The sequence below is a fragment of the Gallus gallus genome, chromosome 31, assembly GCF_016699485.2.
Source record: "Gallus gallus isolate bGalGal1 chromosome 31, bGalGal1.mat.broiler.GRCg7b, whole genome shotgun sequence".
Classification (NCBI taxonomy): Eukaryota; Metazoa; Chordata; class Aves; order Galliformes; family Phasianidae; genus Gallus; species Gallus gallus.
This window is the reverse complement of record NC_052562.1, coordinates 770,673-785,808: the sequence shown is the minus strand read 5'-3', so window position 1 is coordinate 785,808 and position 15,136 is coordinate 770,673. Positions and strand designations below refer to the sequence as shown.

The window sequence follows — 15,136 nt, the reverse complement described above, 5'->3', positions numbered from 1 at the left end:
TGGCTCAACTCTTTACAGGATAGGCGGGCAATAGATGATCGCTCTGAGCCTTGTAGCATCCTGCATATCAGGAGTCACCTAGGGAACCAGGGTCTAGGAGAGGGCAACGCTCATGCTGATGCACTTGTCAGTCCACTACTACATGCCCCGCAGGATTCCTTTCAGGCCACAAGAAGCAGCCATAACATGTTCCATCAGTCAGCTAAGGCGTTGAGGCACCAGTTCAGCCTGACAGATACAGAAGCAAAGGGCATTGTGCAGGCATGCTCTCAGTGTTCACAGCATGGGTCTAGCCTAGGTCTAGGAGTTAAACCGAAGGGTTTGCAAGCCTGTGAGATTTGGCAAATGGATGTCACTCATGTGCCAGAATTTGTGAGGTTAAAGTGTGTACCTGTATCCATTGACACCTTTTCTAGAATGGTGTGGGCTACAGAACAGGCTGGTGAAAAGGCAATCCATGTAGTGAGGCATTTGACAGCTTGCTTTGCAGTCATGGGTGTGCCTCAGGAGATAAAAACAGATAATGGTCCGACGTACACGGGAGGTTGGGTTTGCAGGTTCTTGCAGATGTGGGGGGTAAAGCATGTCACTGGAATTCCTCATAGTCCCATGGGCCAAGCAATGATAGAAAGAGCTCGTAGAACTTTTAAATAATACCTAATGAAACAGAAGCAGGAGGAAGAGATTGATCCAGTCGTGAGATTATCACGAGTCCTTTTTACCCTTAATTTCCTTGGCTTAGTAGGAGATGCAGAATTAGCTCCTGTAATTATACATCATAGTCAGATTTGTATGCAGTCTACTCCCTCAGTGAAGGTTCAATATAGGAACCCTACCACTGGCATGTGGGAGGGTCCTGTTCCACTATTGTTTAATGGTAGAGGTTATAGCTGTGTCTCCACAGGATCTGACCCATTATGGGTTCCCAGTAAATGGACCAAGCCAGCCCATCAACAACCCATCTCAACCCGACAACAATAACAGCGACTCCAGCAAGCAATAGCCGCATGGTGTGCAGACATCATATACAGTGCCATGACTCCCGAGCTGCAACTGATATTCCCGTAGCAGATCGCAGAAAACATCTCATCGGGAAGGCCTCTTGGACACTGGGAACTGCCAGAAGCAATTAGCGGTTACAAGAATCAGAAGTGCACTAATTGTGGGGTTGGGTACAGTTATTGATCCAGTGCGGGGGCTGTGGTATTTTATTCATCGGGATACTGAAACTGTAGATAATAGTGGTGTGCTGTGTAGTTTTTACTGTTAGTTTACAGACAAGGAATGCTTTGTAGAAGTGTGTAACATAAATCTAGCGTATTCTTATAGACAGTGATTGGTGTGCTGATAATCGTTCTTTGCATACTGCAATGCTCGCAAAAAAATGGTTCAAGATGTGATTCATACTACCTGGCTTGTGCAAAAAGAAAAAGGGGGAACTGTAGGAGGGTGGTTCAGGGAGCAAGAATGTGAGCTCGAGTGCTATGTGCACAACCCAGGCTATGAGACCTTGAAGCTGACAAAGTAGGAAGAAAAATTGAGGCTTCAGTTAAGATAAGGGGGTAGCTAGCCTGGGAAGAGATCAAGACAGTGGAATGCGAAGAACAGTGAAAAAAAGCCATGTAATGATTAATGCTGTACCAATAGCTAGCGAGCAAGATGTGTGATTTCTGTGTGCTAACCAATTATAACTTGTCATGTGTACCTGTATTTCTGTATAAGTATGAGCTCATTTGGGAAATAAAGTTCCTTTTAGAAGTTTCCACCATTACTTCTGTGAAGACGCGCGGATTCATTCAGACCGCCTTCCTTGAGACACCCTATTTTTATTCTTTGTCCTGCATCTCCCCAGAGTTGTGGGAGTTGGCCAGTACTATCCTGGCCCCATTCATTTCCCAAATATATTTCATTACTGTGCTTGCTTAAAGGCTTGTTAAGCCTCTGTTAGAATTAGAATTTGGTCCCACACGCCCAGTATGCCCAGTATGGGCATGGGACTATGACCAGCCAGTGAATGTGGTAGGATCAGCATAAGCAATTACAAGTATTAATCTGAAGAAGATGCCTGTCCAAAATAGTAACACTAATGATACCACAGGGATCCCAGGGGAAAGGAGCCAGCTGAGAAAGGAGTACGTGAAGCACAGCAACAGGATCAGCATTAGTTAGCATCTGCAAAAACAAAAGAGGGAAGTTCCCGGTTACAAAGGAACCAAAGGTTTTTTGTTTTTTTTTTTTGCTTGTATTTGTTTTTGTTTGGTTTTGTTTGTTTGTTTCTTTGTTTGTTTGTTTGTTTGTTTGTTTTGGTACATATACTCATTCTACTCATAATCTACAGCGTCCGTTTCTAAACCTAGAAACTTTTGCAACTTCCTCTTTGTCCTGGGCAGAGAAAGCTGCACAATTCTCTGAATTCCTTCAGAATTTATGCTCCGTTTCCCCTCAGAAATCACATGCCCAAAGCATCTGATTTCTTTTTCCACAGACTGCAGTTTATTTCTAGACATCCCTAGCCCGTGTTCCCCAAGATATTCAGGAGTTTACTTGTAGTCTCTTTTACTTTAGACTCCTCTGTTCCACAGATCAGCAAGTCATCCACATACTCTCACAGCTTTACCCCCTCTTCAACCTGAAACTTTTCCAAAACTTTCTCCAGCACTTGTCCAAATAAATGAGGTGATTTCGTGAACCCTTGGGGTAGAACAGACCTCCTCTATTGCTTCTTTCATCCCGTTTCTGGGTCCTCTCATTCAAAGGCAAAAAGATCTCAACTCTCTGAGTCTAAAGCACAGGTCCAGAAACCATCCTTTAGGTCTGTGACACTAAACCATTTATGTTCTTGTGGGACCAGACTCATTAAAGTATAGGGGCTAGGAGCCACGGGGTGTTGCTTGAGAACTATTTCATTACTTTTTCTTAAGTCTTGCACCAGCCAGTAGGTGCCGTCTGCCCTCTGTACTGGCAGAATTGGAGTGTTATACGGTGACAGACAGAGTTCCTGGAGACCATCCTTAACCAATGTTTGTATTATAGGCTTAAAACCTATTATCCGTTCTAAAGGAATGGGATATCGTTGCTGTTTCACAGCTTTGCTCCCTCCTTGGACAGTTCTCTTTACGGGAGTAATTGCGAGTCCTCCCCGCTTTCCTTCCCCTGCCCACACCTTTGAATTTACTTCTTTTTCATCAGCAGCTGTTAACACATTCACTGACACTTTTCTCCCTGTATCACAAGTTTTCAACTGCAATCCTAACGTAACTATTCAGTCTCTCCCCAGTGAATTGGTCCCTGCTTCTGGCACAGATAACAATTGCCCTGTGACTATTTTAGCTTCCCATTTTAAATCAGTAGGCTCAAAAAGTGAAACTATCATTCCTGATCCCTCTACCCCTGTTATTCTTAAGGTATTCCCAGTTCAATTAAGTCCCAGCATTTTATAAGCTAAAGATGACCAAGAATTGGTCAAACTGTTCTGCTAATCCAGTAGGATCTTTCATTAAGCATTTCATTTCCCTTTCAAAATGTCTCTCCTCTTCACTAGGAAGTGGGGAGTTTACACATCCTATATCTCCGGATAACAATGGAACTTCCCTAAGAGGAAACGTGGAAGTGTTACTGGGGTTGATAGAGTTAGACTTAGGAAAAGGAGAACTTATACTATCCCTTTCACATTCTTCCAATTCTTTCTTAGGCTGGCAGAACTTTTCCTTCTCAGTATCAGCACTAATCACAGAGCTCGGTTCAAGTGAGCAGTTAAGGGGCTGATCTGAGCCAATAGCCTCCACTCTGTCAGCTGTCTCCAGCCTCCCTCCTGTAGTTACAGGACTTAACTAACAACTGCGTGTGGAATCCAACTCTGTAACCCACTCCCCAAATCCCTGCTGTTACTTTCAATTTCTGCTGCTTTCTGCAGCAAGGTGTCACTCGCAGGCTGCCCAATGAATAGGGAAATTGGTGGTTGTATTCCTACCTCTGATCCTGGCTCAAAAGGCATTTGTCTCCTCACGGTATCTCGGAATTTGTCCCAAAATTCGGACGGGAACTGTTGTGGACCATGTCTTCTAGCATACTAGCAGTAAGCTGGGAAGCCTGGTCGGGTGGTTGGCTACCCTGCACATAGCAGGGGGGTCGAAACTAGATGGTCATTGTGGTCCTTTTCAACGCAGCCCATTCTATGATTCTACGATTCTATGATTCTACGATTCTATCATTCCATGATTCCATGATTCCATGCTTTTATGATGCTGTGTTTCATATCGAGGGTTGCTCCTACCCAAGCGCAACATCTTGTACTTGGCTTCTTGAACCGCATCAGGTTCTTGTGGGCCCACTTCCCAAGCCCACCCAGGTCCTTCTAGATGGGGCCTTCCTCCTACTGTGTTGACTGCATCACTCAGCTAAGCATCATCAGCAAACTTGCTGAGGGTACTCTCAATCCCACAGCCTAAGTCGTTGATAGAGATGACAAAAAACACCGACCCCCAGACGGACCGCTGGGGGACGCCGCTGGTGACCGGCCTCCACCTGGCCGTGGAGCCATTGACAACAACCCTCTGGCTTCCACCATCCAGCGAACAATCCACTCTTCAAATCCATCTCTCTCCACTTTAGAGATAAGGATATGGTGCGGGATCATGTCGAAGGCATCACACAAGTCCAGTTGCCCCTCCTTGGACCACCAGGGCCATCACTCTGCTCGTAGGAGGCCACCAGGTGGCTCAGGCACAGCCTGCCACCTGCCCTGCCCTGAAAGACCTGCCCTGGCGGGAAAGGTCTCTCAGGTGCCCTCGTGTTCCCCTTGCCCCTGCCTGCTCCTCGTCCCCACGGAGCTCCCCCGTGGTTCTGCCACGGAATTTCTGTTGCTGGGAGGGAGCTGTGGGGGTACGAGGTGACACACGACTTCTGCACAGGAAACGGGCACGGCCGGCAGAGGTGACTGTCATCCTGGGAGACCACTCCTGGAGAGCACGGGCCTACCGGGCCTTGGGAACAGCTCTCGCTGCCGCCCAAATTCCTCCCGCAAAGCACAGCTCCAGCTGCCTCACGTTAGCTTATGGCGACAGACACGACACCAGCACACTGACTGGAAAGAACGCCAATTCTCTTTATTTTTATCTGGGATACTCTGCGTCCAGGCCTGGGGCCCCCAGTACAGGAAAGACGCAGACCTGTTGGATCAAGTCCAGAGGAGGGCCACAAAGATGATCGGAGGGCTGGAGCACCTCTCCTGTGAAGAAAGGTTGATGGAACTGGGCTTGTTTAGTTTGGAGAGGAGAAGGCTCCAGGGAGACCTCACTGCGGCCTTCCAATGCTTGAAGGGAAGAAATAAACTGGAGGGGAAACGGCTGTTTATACGAGGGTGGACAGTGATACGACAAGGGGGAATGGTTTGCAACTGAGAAAGGGGGGAAGAATTTGGTTAGATATTAGGGGGAGTTCTTCACTCCACGGAGGCTGGTGACGCACCGGAACAGCCTGCCGAGAGGTGGTGGATGCCCCATCCCCAGAGGCATTCAAGGCCAGGCTGGATGTGGCTCTGGGCAGCCCGGACTGGTGGCTGGTAACCCTGCACATTGCAGGGGGGTGGAAACTAGATGATCTTCAAGGTCCTTTTCAACCCAGGCCATTCTACAAGTCTTTGATTCTACGATTTGCCATTCACAGGTGGAAATCCGGACAGCTTCCCAGCCCCCTTGCCGACAGCTCCAGCACTGTTGCCAGCACCTTCCCCTCTGGAGCGGTACGAGCATCGAGCACTAGGGAGGTGAAAAGGACAGTGCACGGAGCGTTACGGGCTGAGCGCAGGCAAGTACCGCAGGCTGGGCTCCAGCCCGGCTCTCAGGATCTGCTGCCTATGCAGCTTACCAGGGGAGCTGCCGCTTCAGCTCCAGCTTCTGCCGGTTTCTTTCCGCGGTGTCAGCAAAAGCCTCTTGCTGATGGAGGTGGGGCTCCAACCTTTGGAGCACCTGAGCTGCTCGCGGGGAGAGGAGGCTGCAACCGGAGGACAAAGTCATCCCTCAGGCTCTGCTGAGCCCCCTCTGGCTCTCCCCTCACCCAGCCCCGCACCCCCGTGCTGCCGCGTGTCCCCACCCTTGCACCCCGCCAGCACTTTCTGGCCTGGGCCGTGCTCGTCCCCGAGCTGCAGGGTCACAGCTGCCCGAGTGCCTCAGGCAGCCAACAGAGCCCGCACACACTTACTCGGCATGCAGTGCCAGCTTGGTCGCTGTTCCCATTTTACTTCCCGGCGGAGGATCCACATCCTTCCTCCACCTCCTCCTCACTTGCTGTCCCCGGGGCTGGGCTGGAAGACGCGGAGCCCACACGCTCGCACTGGCAAACCGCTGCCAAAGAGGAGACAGTGTCAGCAAAACGGCTGGGAGCACAGGGCTGTTTCCCACAGGCCCTCTGTCAAGGGCCCTGCTGTAGGCCCTGGCAAGCAGGAGACTCGGCCCTGCCAGCCCACGGCTGCCCGCCACCCTTCTCCCTGCGGGGCTGATGCCAAGCTCTCCTCCCAGGGAGGAGCAGGCCAGCCCCTGCCGTGCCGCTCGCTGCCCGTCCTGCTCCCACCCCCTGAGCCCTGCTGAGCTCGCACCCTGGCTCAGAGGACGGCGGCTCTTGTCAGCAGGGTCGATCCCTGACAGTACCTGCAGTGGAGGCTGGTCCTCCCCTGCACTCCAGCCTTCCCATGCCGCTCTTTCTGCCCGCGTTTGCTCTACCTGCTGCTGGTACACGGGCCACGTGCGGTCTGCTTCATTCCACAGGGCAGACACTTCCCGGAGCTCCTGCAGAGAGACAGCAGCATACAGGATCAGCCTCAGCCCCTGGGGCCTTCCTTCAGCTCCACGCTCCTGCTCCTCGCCTCTGGAGGAGCAGGCCTGGCCTGTCGGCACTGCTTTGACCCTGAAGGATCAGGGGCCCCAAAGCCAGGCCAGGATCCGCAACTTGTGGCAAACATGGCTCACTGGTCGTATCCCACTCCCACAGCCCCTGCTCAAAATCAGGGTGCTGTGGCAGGTGGCAGGCCAGGAGGCGAGAAGAGACAGGGCAGGTGTGCAACACCCTCCAGCTACAGAGGAGCCGGAGGAGTGGGCAGAAATGAGAAATGATGGCACCCAAAGGCCTGTGCTCCAGATCACTGCACACGCAGAGGCTTTTGCTTCCCTCCGTGCGGAAGCACTCCAGGCCGGGCTGGATCAGGTTTAGAGCAGCCTGGTCTAGAGACAGGGGTCCCTGCCTACAGCAGGGGATTGCAACTAGGTGATCTGAATGGTCCCTCGCAACCCGCACTGTTCTGTGATTCTATGATGCTAACATTTGTGCAGTCTCAAGCAGCACAGTCCCTGCAGCAAGGCAGAGCCGGTACCTGCAGCACTCTCTTAGAGTCCTCTGTCGCAGGGAGTGCAGTGCTGGTCTGGGCAGGAGTAGATGGTTCCTTCTGTCCTGCTTGCTTTCTCCCGTGGGAGCTGCCTGCACACGGCGGGAGCACGCTGCAAACAGACACAAGAGGAGTCTGCAGGAGCCTGGGACACCTTGGTCTCCCCCCATGCTCCCACAACCATAAAGATGGGCTCCGGTGCAACGTGGAGAGACCCCTGACGGGAGAAGAGCTTCTGCGATCAAGAGGGATCAGCATTCAGCTCCCCCAGGGATCGGGGACCAGGCTGGAACATGCAGCTGCTGTGCCTGCCGCAGGCAAGCATGCTGCACGCTCGCCGTCCCTGGAGAAGGACGGCCCCCACTGGGAAACACGTGTGTCAGGAGCCTTTCTGAATGCGCGGAGCTGGCAGGTCCAAGGAGGAGGCCACTCCTACACGAGCACACGCATCTCCTTCTTCTTTTTGCCCAAGGATCTCACCTGGCAGAAGGCTTCTTTGCCACATCTTGCTGCCTTGAGCCTGCCTGGTATTGCAGCAGCATGGAGGGGGGAAGTGTCTTCCGCTTCTGTAGCAGCCTGCCGGCAGTGCCCCCTGGAACCAAGAAAGGAAGAAGCTCTTCACAGCAGCCCCACGGGCGTGGCACGTGAACGTGGATCCGGCCACCCGGCATGGGACAGGGCCCGCCCTCCTGCTGCTGGGACCCTTTCCCTCACCTCTACTCATCTTCCGCGCCACTGCAGCGTTCCTTTCTGCGGCGGCCTCTGCTCTGCTCTTTTTCACAGCGAGCTGAAACCTGGAAACAAAGAGTGACAAGCCTTGAAAAGGATGACCTCCTACCCCATGCAGCTTGTCGGCGGTATTTATCTATGTGTTACGCAAAGCGTGGCACCCCTTCCCTTCCTGTCCATGCCAAACCAGCACATGTAGCCCAAATTCTTTTCCACGTGCAGGCCGTTCTCTCTGATGGGAATCGGGACCGGTTGGGCACCAGTAACACAACCTTGACTCCCCATCCCTCCGGGAGAAGACACACACAGCCAAAAGGCAGCAGTAGTGAAGCAGGAGCCAGGCTTTCCAGGATTTCTCCCCGACCGCATGCTGAGCACGGAGACCCAGCAGGGCACGTTCAGAAGGAGGAGGTGGGAAGGAAGCCCGTCTCCTGGCCAGCTAAGTGCTGCAGAGGAAATGCACTCACCTCGGCAACACCTGGATTCCATGAGCGGTAGTCTCTGACCCGAAGTCAGCAGAACGGGCCGGCCAAATTCTCTGCAAAGGGACACAGACCTGCTGGAGGCTTGCCTAGGCCATTTTTTTCATGGCTCTTGTTGACAGGAAGCAAGCCTGGCTCCCATGCCAAGAGAAAGCTGCTCTCCACCAAAGCCTCTTCCGGGAACATCAGAGCTTTGCTCTGCTCTGGAGGAGCTGGACGGCAAAATACTGAGGCCGTGCAAGGGCACTGCCAGGCTTGCCGCAGGGGCAGAGATCCAGGAAATCTCTGTGCCAGTGGAGAAAGCGGAGGGGGCAAGCGTGGGGAAAGGCATTTGACTGGCCTGCCACATCCAGGCTGGCCAGCGGTGATCTGATGGCGCACCCTCAAAACCTCCTCAAACTTACAGTGTGGAGCAGTGCAGTCAGGCTGGCATTGCTCTCCAGCGTTGTAATGCAGCTGGACAAGAACCTCATGCAGAGGAAGTCGTCCTCGTATGTCATAACGCCGATGTTCTTGAAGGCGAATGAGACGTGCGCCTTGTTCCTCAGGAGGTGACAGTACAAGAGGACGGTCTCTCGCACGCAGCGCTGCACCACGTGCAGCGAGATGCCGGTGGCTCGCGAGAGCTGCCGGTAGTTCAGCCGCTCAATCTTGACATCGTCTGCAAGGAGAAGGCACATCCTCACTGCCACAGCAAGCCACATTCCCATGCAACATTCATAACCAAGTCCCAAAGAGAAGGTCCTTTAGAGAAACAGCTCTTGGGCTGTCGTTGGGTTGGGTTGGGCTGTGGTTCCTTTTGGAGGAACTCACGCTGCACCCCGAGCTTTGCAGACAATTCTCTGCTGCTCCCAGCCGTTTCCAAAGAGCAGGGAGAACACGCCCGGCCGGACATGGGGCGGGAAGGGGAAGGTGGCCGCTGCCTTCTCACCGGGGATGATGTCGGTGGGCGACTGGAGGTCCTGCAGCCACAGCACCCCGATGTCCAGCTGGAAGACAGGTCTTCGGACCGACACCGCCACTTCTTTGCTGTGGAATTGCTCTCGGACCGCAGCAAAGAGCCCGAGTCCCGGGACCAGGACTCCCTGCACAGGGAAAAGACAGAAAGGCTGACGCGTGTGTACTTCAGGGGCAGCAAAAGCCACGAACATCAAGAGCAGGGCGGCACTGCTCTCCGCCCTCCCCGCTCCCAAAGGGCAGCGGGGCAAGATGGCGCTCTCTGGAAAGCTTTGGAAAAATCTGTGGTCCCTGCAATACCGCCACCTCCGCATAGTATTTCCCGACATCCCTTGGCTAGAGAGGAGCCCGGATATTTGCAGCACAGGGGACATTTACAGCCTGGGACTGATTCCCGAGGGTTATGCTTGGCGCAGGGCCAGAAAAAATCCCCCCTTTCTCCCTTTGCTCTCCCCATCCTGACCACCGGGCAGAGTGGAGCCCCTGCCTGTGCCAAACATTTGCTCAGGGCAGCTCTGGCCAAGAAGCTGCTCTGGGCACCCGGCTTGGGCTCACTGTGCTGCTGTGGTGCTCAGGGAGGGATTGCTCTGCGGGGCCCACGCTCTGGGCAGGACTGAACCTAGGGCCCTCTCCAGGGCGAGGGCCACCAGGACACCAGCCCACCTTGTCCAGCTTCATCTGTTCCAGGATGTAATCAGACACAGCATCCCAGATCGCCACAATCTCTGCAAAGGAAAGAAAAGACGTGTCAGGCTCCAGGCCAGCCTCTTCACAGCCTCTTGGCAAGCTCCTCACCCAGACAGTGATCGATACAGGCGCACGCAAACACCCCAGAAAAACACCACCATGGCTACAGAGCCGGCTGGGCTTTGCTCCAATTTCAGCCTTATGCAGAGCCCAGAGGGGAACCGGGGACATAGGAAGCCTCCGGGACATCGGATGGAGGAGAGCTGAGTAGAGCTCTGTTCCCAGAGCTGGAACCTACGGAAACACCGTCTCCCAGGGAAACCTGGCCTTGGACCGCCCTATCACAGGGGACTCGCCATGCCTAAAGGAACCTGGGGGCTCTGGGCAGCTCTACTATCGGGACCTGGCTGCCACATCGTCCCCAGAGCCTAGCGGGACCCTTGGGCGGGGCTCTCGCAGCAGCCCCCAGCCACGTCCAGCCAACCGCAGAGAGCAGGAGCTGCGGCTTTTGACAGCTGTAACAGCTCCCTGCGATGCCTTGCCAAGGGGGCCCGGAAAGCCTGACCTTCGGCAGAGAGATGCAGGAGCGTTGGGAACGTGTAGACCAGCTCCGAGCTGATGGTCACAGTCCAGCAGCCTTCCATGTCGCTTGCCGGCAGCCCTCGGCTCGCAGCTAAGGATGCCCTCCCTGGCTCCTCAACCAACAGTTCTCTGCAAAGTGCCCCTGCTCCTCCACGCGTCACCGAGGGTCGCCCGGTGCAGCCTTGCTGCCCCTGACCTGACTCCTGGCCACAGAAGGACAGAGCCCCTGAGCAGTGCTCCAGCAGCGCCCAGGCCTTGCAGGGAAGTGCCGGCACTGCCGCTGCCCCAGGAAACACATCCTTGTGATGCAGTGCATCCCATTGTGACATCAGCCCGCGTCACCTGGAGCTCTGTTAGGTCACCGGCAGGGAGAGGGGATCTCCTCTTCCACGCGCGTCCAACCCGCAGCCTGGCCCAGCCTGCCCCGCTGCCGCCCCCTGCCCCGCCGAGCGGCCCGGCCCCGGGCGGGCACCCATTGCTCACAGCAACCCAACATCGGTGTGCAGCGGGCACTGGGCTGAAACCAGGGCACACAGGAGTATTCTGGAGAGTTCTTCCATAGCGAACCAATTAACTTACTGGATTATTTCAGGAAAGAGCGCAAGCCTAACTTCAGTGATTTAGTAAGAAAAGTTTCACGTCTGCTTCATAAACCAACACCTGTGTGTTCACAGGCACACGCAAGCCTCGCGAGGTGGAAATATTGTGATCGACAATCACCGTGGTTTACTCGGCAAGTGGCACAAGAACTTGTCATGTGTCACACACGCGGAATTCAGCTCAACAGAGTCTGCGTGGCGGGCGCAAGAGGCAGTCAGCCTCGCACCGTGCCCGCCATGCATCACCCTGCCCTCTTTCTGCTGGAGCCCACACGAATGTTGGTCAGTGCTGGCTCTCCCTCGCATAAACATGTCATATCGCGGTCTCTGCAGGCAGACGAGATGCCAGCAGGCACCGTGGAGGCACGGGGGATGCAACAGACACTGGGAAGGGACGCTGCAGAAGGATTCCTGTCGACCTCAGGCATACGTGGGCACACCTGGTGCCTCTGGAAATGCTCTGCTGCCATTCGAGCAGGGTTTCTAAGTTTCACAACCACTGTTCTACCAAGTGCGACCTGTAGGCACTCCAGTGCAAAGAAACCTCACACACACACATCAGAAAAATCAACACGTCAAGGGGAACTTTTTCACTTAGAAGGTGCTGAGGTACTGGCACAGGCTGCCCACAGACGCTGTGCACGCCCCAGTTCCAGTTCAGCCTGGGTGGCACCCTCAGCAACCTGACCTAGAGCCTGAGCTCGCTGTTGGCCGCTGCAGGCGGTTGGAACTAGGTGATCTTTGAGGCCCCGCGTTCCGAAAGGCAGCCACGCGGCCTCCCCAGAGCCTTCTGTTCTCCGCGCTCAACAAGCCCAAATCTCTACGTCTCTCTCCAAAGGAGACCTTCCTGATGCTGGCCTTTCAAGTCACGTCCCCCACGTCCAAGTTACGTGCCCATCGTGTGCTAATGTCGTGGTGCCAATCAACGGCGTCAGCGGGAAGGGCAAAGACACCAACGTAAGGCTGATAGGCTTATTTTACTGCCTAGTACAAAATGCTACCAAAAAATAAAGCAGTGTCTAAAGCCAAAAGAGAAGCTTAACAGTGAAGGAAATAAGCAAGGCAGCGGGCCTAATCGTTGCTACACGAGCTCCGTGATTCAGAAAGACACATCACCAAGCGCCCGCACACCTCACCATCACCCAGATCCGCACTCACGGGGGAGCCCCGTTGGCAATGAGCATCTGGAGAAGCTCTCCCGGCCACTGGGGAGTTGTACAGCAATGCATCCATCCCGTGGGCGAGGTGTCCAAAGCCGCTGCAAGCAGGTCCAGCCTTGATGCCACTGAATGAACCGATCCACGTGGCAGTCCGGGGGAACACCAACACCCGGTGCCCTCTTTCTCCTCTTGCTTTTCTCCCCACAGCCTGGCCAGGGTTCGAGGAGAAACAAAAGGATTGTGCTCTCAGTTGTGCTGGACCACAGGCCTCTTTGGCAAGACTGTCTGCCCAGCCCCCCCGCGACAGGCTGCGCCGGGTAACAAACAGAGCAGCAAAGCTCCCCTCGGCTCCTTGGGGAGGGCCCGTCGTCGTCACGGAAACGCACTGTGACAGCACCCAGCTTCCAGCAGCCCGGTGATGTCAGCCGCGCTGTGACATCCTCCGCCTGCCCCGGAGCCCCAGCCTGCGAGCTTTCCCGGCCTCGCACACTAACCAGCCGAATCCTGCCGTGCCGGATGTGGCCCCTCCGGGCAGAAGCTCCGCCGCACGAACCCTCAGCGGAGGGGGCAGAGGCCTGCCAGCTCTGAGCCTCACCCGGCCGCGCTGCAGCCTGCCGGCCCGGGCTGGCCCGGTTGGGCCCCTCACAGTCCATTTCGGGCTCCCGCAGCGCACACGGCCGCCCTGCCTTTGTAAGCAGCCGCTTCAGCCGTGGGGCTGTGCCGGCTGCCATCGGCCCGGGGCCCCCTCGCGCCCACACCTCCCCCGCCCCCCCGCACACGGGGCTCCGCACGGCCGCAGCCCCGCGCCGCTCCCGGCCCGCGCGCCTCACGGCAACGGCCGCGCAACGGCCCGGCCCGGCCCGGCCTCTCCTTGCTCAGCGCCAGCGCCGCCGGCTCCGATTGCCTGAGCGAGCGGCCGTTGGCAGCCGGCTCGGGCTCGGATTTCGCCCCTCGCTGCCGGCCGCGGGTGCGGGGCTCTGCCACGTGAGCTCTCCCCTCCCCCACACCCCTCCGCCGGGCGGTCAGAGACCCCTCCCGGCATTTCTTTCTGCGCCCACTGCCATGGCACGAAGCAGACCCGCGCTCTGTACGTCAGCTCCTTGCTGCTCTGCCGCCTCGCTGCGCTTTCTGCCGCGTTCCGCTGTCACTGTGGGAAGGAAGAGCAGATCCAGCAGAACGCCAGCGCTGCAGCCCTGTGCATCCCAGCCATTAACACAGCAGGCCGTGCAGTCGGCTGCACGTGGCTGCTTTCTCGTGAGAAACGCTCAAGACCAACAATTTCTACTTTGCTTCGTATTGCAATAATGGGCGCACGCCCCCTACTGACAAGGGAGAAATTGCGCAGCTGGTCAGTGAAATCCATCCCCTTCCACCCCCTGGCTCCGACGCCGCTAAAGCCTCTCCTGGCACTCATTGCTTGAGCGTCTCAGGCTCGCAGTCTTCCGACGCTGTTGCTCCGTTGCACTTCCATAGCGATGGTTGCACTTCCACAGCTCCATTACACTTCCATAGCTATGGTGACACTTCCATAGCTCCATTACACTTCCATAGCTGTGGTTACACTTCCATAGCTATGGTTAAACTTCCATAGCTGTGGTTACACTTCCACAGCTCTGTTCCACTGCCATAGCTGTGGTTGCACTTCTACAGCTCCGTTACACTTCTACAGCTCCGTTACACTTCCATAGCTGTTGTTACACTTCCATAGCTATGGTTACACTTCCACAGCTCCATTACACTTCCACAGCTATGGTTGCACTTGCGGAGCTCCATTACACTTCCACAGCTCCATTACACTTCCATAGCTGTTGTTGCACTTCCATAGCTGTGTTACACTTCCGTACAACGTCTGTTACCAACCCATTGCCTTTGGGTGTTTTGTGGTCTTTTTATGACGATAGCAGGACAGTATTTTCAACAATCTGCACACTAGCCCTGTCCTGTACCGAACTCTCCCCTGCCTTATAGAACTACCTTACCTAGTGCCTGTGCCAGTTTTACCTAGGTCGGAGCGCCCCAGTCTCAACTTTACTCTGTTCAGCAGCTTTCTTTGCGAAAGGCAGCTTATCCTGTGCTACATACAGAAATACTGGAAACTTGCACTGCAAAAACACAGTCTGCCTCCCACAGTTTCCCCTCTTTCTTTTTACCCTTTTGTGTTTTTGCTCCAGACTATGAAGCACTTCTAATGTAAGAAAACTACCTTACTATGCATAGTAAGGGAGTTTTGATGGATAATACTAATTACTTCGATGATGGATAATAATAATTTATCAAAACTGATCATCTTGCTGTTCTGCGTACTCTGATAGATATGTTGATTATTAAGAATAACAATTTCTTCACCCTTGCACGCTTCATCCCAGTATGAACAAGTAGTAAGTCTTGACTCAGAGCATAATCAACACTAGAGGTTCCAAGCTACTAAGGGATGTGGGGAAGATGGGGAGGTTAGCAATAGTAAAGAAAGAATCATAGAATCATAGAATCGCTAAGGTTGGAAAAGACCCACAGGATCATCCAGTCCAACCATTCGCCCTTCACCAATGGTTCTCGCTAAACCAT

At 54.6% G+C, this 15,136-nt stretch overlaps 1 protein-coding gene across 8 annotated transcripts; it reads right to left on the bottom strand.

The window, feature by feature from the left end:
• Positions 1–5,605: 5,605 nt before the first annotated feature.
• Positions 5,606–13,824, bottom strand: LOC107049379 (coiled-coil domain-containing protein 81-like). Of its 8 annotated transcripts, none has more exons than XM_040654170.2 (13): positions 13,650–13,824; positions 12,543–12,779; positions 10,207–10,268; positions 9,518–9,671; positions 8,991–9,247; positions 8,572–8,642; positions 8,090–8,169; positions 7,856–7,967; positions 7,364–7,487; positions 6,645–6,782; positions 6,199–6,341; positions 5,866–5,991; positions 5,606–5,756 (listed from the first exon to the last, which is right to left on the bottom strand). In XM_040654170.2, exons 3-13 carry the CDS (start codon positions 10,219–10,221, stop codon positions 5,645–5,647), a joined length of 1,332 nt encoding a protein of 443 aa, XP_040510104.1. In that variant the 5' UTR covers positions 10,222–10,268; positions 12,543–12,779; positions 13,650–13,824; the 3' UTR covers positions 5,606–5,644. The 8 variants fall into 8 exon arrangements, 6 of the variants coding, with proteins under 6 accessions (XP_040510104.1, XP_040510103.1, XP_040510101.1 ...); XM_040654169.2 differs by having other exon boundaries at positions 12,548–12,779; XM_040654167.2 differs by lacking the exon at positions 13,650–13,824 and adding an exon at positions 13,066–13,413 and having other exon boundaries at positions 12,548–12,779.
• Between the last annotated feature and the right edge of the window lie 1,312 nt (positions 13,825–15,136).